This window comes from Nicotiana tomentosiformis, chromosome 11 (genome assembly GCF_000390325.3).
Source record: "Nicotiana tomentosiformis chromosome 11, ASM39032v3, whole genome shotgun sequence".
NCBI classification, from domain to species: Eukaryota; Viridiplantae; Streptophyta; class Magnoliopsida; order Solanales; family Solanaceae; genus Nicotiana; species Nicotiana tomentosiformis.
The window spans coordinates 90,896,846-90,902,761 of NC_090822.1; the positions used below are offsets into that span (position 1 = coordinate 90,896,846).

Genomic DNA, 5,916 nt, shown 5'->3' on the forward strand with positions numbered 1-5,916 from the left:
TTCAGCTCCTTCCAGCCTGGAAAAGTAATCAGCCACTTGGTTTTCCATTCCCTTTCGGTCACGGATTTCCAAGTCAAATTCTTGCAGCAGTAGCACCCATCAAATCAGGCACAGCTTTGACTCCTTCTTATCAATTAGGTACTTGAGAGCAGCATGGTCAGTATAAACAATTACCTTCGAGCCTATCAGGTGCGACCTGAATTTGTCAAATGCAAACACCACTGCTAGCATCTCCTTCTCGGTCATTGTGTAATTTAGTTGGGCACCACTCAAAGTTCTACTTGCGTAATATATTGGATGCATGATTTTGTCTTTGCGCTGCCCAAGCTCTGCTCCCACAGCATAGTCGTTTGCGTCACACATCAGCTCAAATGGTTGCTCCCAGTTAGGTGCAACTATGATAGGTGTTGTCACCAGCCTCTTCTTCAATTCCTCAAAAGCTACCTTGCAGTCATCAGAAAACACAAAAGGGTGATCTTTTTCAAGCAATTTACACAAGGGGTTAGCAATTTTGGAAACATCTTTTATAAACCGTCTATAGAACCCGGCGTGGCCAAGGAAACTTCTTATTGCTTTGACTGAAGTGGGTGGTGGAAGATTTTCTATCACATAAACCTTTGCACAATCTACCTCAATGCTCTTACTCGACACTAGGTGCCCCAAGACTATACCTTCATGTACCATGAAATGGCACTTTTCCCAGTTGAGCACCGGATTAGTCTCCACACATCTTTTCAGTACACTTTTCAAATTCCTTAGGAAATCATCGAATAAGTCTCCCACCACTGAGAAATCATCCATAAATACCTCTATTATGTCCTCTACCATATCTGTGAAGATGGCCATCATGCACCTTTGGAATGTGGCGGGTGCATCGCATAGGCCGAACGACATTCTCCGGAAAGCGTACACGCCATATGGACAAATGAATTCCCTTTACTCTCTATCTTCTGGAGCAATGGAGATTTGATTATAACCCGAGTATCCATCCAGAAAGCAAAGGTGGGACCTCCCGGCCAGTCTATCTAGCATTTGATCAATGAACGGCAAGGGAAAGTGGTCTTTTCTGGTGACCTTGTTCAATCTTCTATAGTCCATACAAATTCGCCATCCCGTGACTGTTCTTGTTGATATCAACTCATTGTTATCGTTTTGCACTACAGTCATCCCACATTTCTTAGGTACATATTGAACTAGGCTGATCCAGTTGCTGTCGGAGATGGGGAAAATGATCCCCGCATCTAACCACTTTATCACCTCCTTTTTCACAACTTCCTTCATGGTGGGATTCAACCTTCTTTGTTGTTCTCTGGAAGGTTTGTGGCCATCTTCTAGTAGAATCTTATGCATATAGAAGGCCGGGATTATACCCTTAATGTCTGCAACGCTCCAACCAATTGCAGTTTTATACTCACTCAATACCTGCAAAAGCTGTTCTTTCTGCACATCTAACAAACCAGATAAGATAATAGCAGGTAAAGTTGAGTTAGGTCCCAAGAAAGCATACCTGAGGTGAGGAGGTAGCGGCTTCAGTTCCAACTTTGGTGGCACTTCTATCGATGGCTTAGCTGGAGGAATGTTTCTTTCTTCTAAGTGCAAAGGCTCAAATTCGAGCTCTATTTTCCAAAACCCTTGGCCTTCAAGATCTAGCACACACTCCACCAAATCCTCTCCATTTACTTCATATAAGTTCATGAGACAGGCTGTTAGAGGATCTTTAGCATTCAAGGTCTCATCTTCCTCCTCCAAAATTACATCTACGGCTTCTATTAGAGAGCAATTAGCAAATTCACTTGGTCGCCGCATAGATTTCTACATGTTGAATGTTATTTCTTCATCATTTAGTATCATTTTGAGCTCTCCAGTTTCACTGTCAATTAAAGCTCTCCCAGTGGCCAAGAATGGTCTTCCCAAAATTATGGGAATCTCCTCGTCAACCCGACAGACTAGAATGACAAAATCTGCTGGGAACACAAACTTCCCAACCTGTACTAATACATCATCAAGGATACCAGAGGGCCTCTTCACTGTCCGATCGGTTAGATATAGTAACATGGACATGGATCTAGCTCTTCCAATGCCTAACCTTTTGTAGATAGCCAAGGGCATCAAATTTATGCTTGCCCCCAAATCACACAATGCTTTAGCAAAAGCATAGCTGCCTATCATTCATGGGATTGTGAAACTCCTCGGGTATGACAACTTCTCATCTTTGGGTCTCGTCATGACTACACTACAGGTCTGTGTCAATGTAACAGTGGACATGTCTTGAAAGTCAAATTTTTAAGACATTAAATCTTTCATAATTTTGGCATACCCAGGCATCTCCCGCAATATATCAATCAGTGGAATGTTCACCTGTATTTGTTTCAACATCTCCATGAATTTCTTATATTGCTCGTCCTTCTGATATTTGGCCAATCTCTGCGGGAATGTTGCTGGAGGTCGCTTCTTTCCTGTGATTTGAGTTTTATCTTTCTTAGGTACTACTTCTAACGGATTGTAGACAAGTTGTGGAATGATCTAAGGTTGTGATTTTCCTATTGTCGGAATCTTTTTCACTACGTTTTTTATAAATTTGCCTAAGTCTTCTCTATCGATCATGATCACTCTGACAGTCGTAACTCTCTCCCGAATTATTACCATAATTTCTAGACATATTCTCCCAAATTACGCTAGCTGGCATTAAGTACGGCTCACTCGAATCGCACCAAGGTTTCGTTATCCCTAATCCCACCTTTAAACCCTTTGTATTGATCCCTCATATACGTTAGGAGTAATGTTGTTCAACAAGTACCTAAATATGACTCTCTCTCGAGTAATACACACTAAATAGGCCCAGTTGATTGATGGGTCTTCAATCAACAACAATAATAATATAGTTGAACAAATAGAGAAAATACTACGGCAAATCTATATTAACGTAACAGGAAAATCATCCTCCAATAAATTCCATCAAAACCCTAGATTAGGAGATTAGCTACTCATACTCATAGTAACAATATCCCAGATATTTTGCATAATTATATTACAAAGTAAAGATGAAAAGATGTAGAAATCAATGATTCTAACTCCCAAAGGTTGTTTCACGAGCTATCCTTGCCTCCGGTTGCAAAACATTTTCCAAAGTGGCATTTTAGGTCTATTTGTATGTGTAGGAAAATACCTAAACGCGTAGGCCAAGTCCTAGTCAAACCAGGAGACGAATTATGTTTTCAAAGCTCGGAATGTACGTGCCTCAGACCTGGCCTCGCGATGCATAATGCCAGCTTAAGCTCGCCCCAGGCCTGGCGTCGCGAGGTATAACGCCTGCTTGAGCTCGCCTCAGGCCTTGCGTCGCCAGCTCCCACGCGAGCTAAAGGGCTCGCCCAGCCTGCTCTCACGCCTGCTCTAGGCCTGGTTCGCCAACTTTTCATTTGTCGGCAGCTCACTTCTTTCTTTCTTCTTTTCGACTGTTTTCGAGCACACTTTAGACTTTAATTATTCCTTTTGCTCTACTTTCATCTCCAATTCACCTACACATAAAATAGATTCCATTGCGTGCAAATAAAGTGTAATTTATCATTAAAGCATATAAAATCCAAGGCAAATAATGTGCTAAACTATGAAATTATATCCACACATCAATAACTTTACCATTTATTCAATATGTTGTTTCTTCGTATAGATAACTAATTGAACATCTATTTTGTTTTTTAATTCTAACTATAGAACGCAAAATATTTTTTAATCGAATATCTACGTGTAATTATTAACGTGCAACGTACATTCGTAGTAACTAGTGTGTGTATATATATACATATATATGTGTGTGTGTGTGGGGATCTTGCTAATATATTATCTTCATACACCTACTTTCTCTTTTCCTTAAATGCCCGTAAAATACGCTAGTATGATACATATACATGTACCAGGAAAAACAAAATCCAGCTCTATGTTCTTCTTCTCTGGATATGGCTGCCTCTATACATATATATATATATATATATATATATATATATATATATATATATATATATATGGAAAATACAGAGATGATCGAAATTAATACGTCCACTCTACTCTACTACTCTATAGAGGCGCACTTGCATTTATGCTGCTACTCCTATTTAATGCATATTGTTCATCTTTATCAGGACACCAACATTCCCTGCTGGAATATGATGCAAATTAATGTGCTGTTTTAATGATTCTCAATTTTATCTCTACAGAAAAGAAAAAAATGGCTGGTCGTGAACTAATTAATGTATGATCATGGCATTAGGCCAACCATATTGCCGTGATACTATTAAGTATATTGCCAGATACATATTTCTAACTTAATTTGCCTAACCTAGCTACTAACTACTAGCAATAAAAGCTTATTACGTACCGTTTTCAGTTTATAAATTTGTGTTTACGCGTCGACAGCACCTCAAGAAATGTGACGTAGATAACTTACCTAATATAAGAATATCTATGAAACTCATTATCTTAAACTTGTTATCACATTTTCTATGAAATTAAATATTTGTTATTAAGGTAAAATAGAAAGTTAATTAAAAGTTAAAGACTTTATAAATATATAAATATGTTATTTTCTTAAAATGAAAAGAAAATAGTGTCAAAGAAATGATATTGGAATTAAAGCCAGAGAGCTCCAGCATCTCTGAGAAGTGGAACAAGAGAGCCATTAATATGAGAGGCCATAACTCTATCCATTGCTCCAATTAATTTTCCACCTACGAAAACAACTGGAACTGCAGGTGAGTTTCCCAGAAGCTTGGAGAGTGCTCTTTCCATCTCTTTCCCTTTAGGTTCTTGGTCCAGCTCGTATACCATTGGGCTCACTCCCAAATCACAAAAAAGCCTTTTTATTGCATGGCACATGCAACATGAACTCGAACTGAATATCACCACTGCACTTCCTGATGCCAGCCTCACCACCCTCTCCAACGAGTCCGAAGATGACGACGATCGTCGCCTTCCCTTTCTGTTGTGGTGATTTCCCCACGATGATTCTGATTCTTGGTACTGCATTCTGGAAGTATTGATCGATCAATAAAATGGACAAAGAAAATGAAAAAACAAAGGGATTTTACTGTAGACAGTGCGTCTCAGGAATGTGAGTTTGTGGAAAGAAGAGTGGAAATTCAAGGGTAAATATAGTGTGTGGGCCGGGGGAATATTGCTATAGCGAAAGAGGGTGCGTGGGAGATATGTAATATAGGCATAAAATACAAATAAATTTTGTCATAAATAGCCAATAGCCACTTTCAAAGAGAAAAAAAAAAAAAAAAAAGCCATCAATGGAAGAGGCAAAGGTGTCAGCAGATGACGGTTGCAGAGATTACGTCAATAGCCAAGTAATACAAAAGACTTTAGTAGAAGAGGTGTTCTCATAATAATCGCCTAAAATATTGGATGTTTTCACAAGGAATGTAAAATTCTTTTATATTATGATTATCACGAATTACTTATTACTTTTTTCTCAGGTTATTATATCAAATTTAATATGATGAATTATGCGTAATTGTAAATTAAGTTAACTTAATTTTGTAAAAATTATTTGTACACTGTCAATTTTCAGGGATTATGAGTAATTGTAAATTATGTTAACTTAATTTTGTAAAAATTATTTGTTCACTGTCAATTTCCAGAAGACACGAATAAATGTAGGCTATTTAAAGGATATCCTATGGGTATTCCTATTGAATTGGTTTCTATTAGTCGATAGTAAATGGCTGCTCACGTCCTTATTGTCGCGCAAACCATTAAATTTACTTCAGCCAACTGGACGCTGAGTAGTTAATTTGATGACTGCGATTGATGCTGTTGCATTTATTACTTTGTTAATTAGCTCCTACACTTCATCATGGTATAATTGTGATGACTTGATAGGTCATATTTAAATTTAACATTTAATTCTGTGCTTCG

At 38.3% G+C, this 5,916-nt stretch overlaps 2 protein-coding genes across 2 annotated transcripts; both read right to left on the reverse strand.

Moving 5' to 3' along the window:
- Positions 1–1,812: 1,812 nt before the first annotated feature.
- Positions 1,813–2,169, reverse strand: LOC138901827 (uncharacterized). The gene has a single exon (XM_070189623.1). It carries the CDS (start codon positions 2,167–2,169, stop codon positions 1,813–1,815), a length of 357 nt encoding a protein of 118 aa, XP_070045724.1.
- Positions 2,170–4,553: 2,384 nt separating this feature from the next.
- Positions 4,554–5,177, reverse strand: LOC104090319 (glutaredoxin-C1-like). The gene has a single exon (XM_009595385.4). It carries the CDS (start codon positions 5,017–5,019, stop codon positions 4,624–4,626), a length of 396 nt encoding a protein of 131 aa, XP_009593680.1. The 5' UTR covers positions 5,020–5,177; the 3' UTR covers positions 4,554–4,623.
- Between the last annotated feature and the right edge of the window lie 739 nt (positions 5,178–5,916).

What these genes read in the sequence shown, in the direction of transcription:
- LOC138901827 (XM_070189623.1), bottom strand. Translation starts at nt 2,169, where the DNA reads ATGATAGGCAGCTATGCTTTTGCTAAAGCATTGTGTGATTTGGGGGCA.
- LOC104090319 (XM_009595385.4), bottom strand. Translation starts at nt 5,019, where the DNA reads ATGCAGTACCAAGAATCAGAATCATCGTGGGGAAATCACCACAACAGA.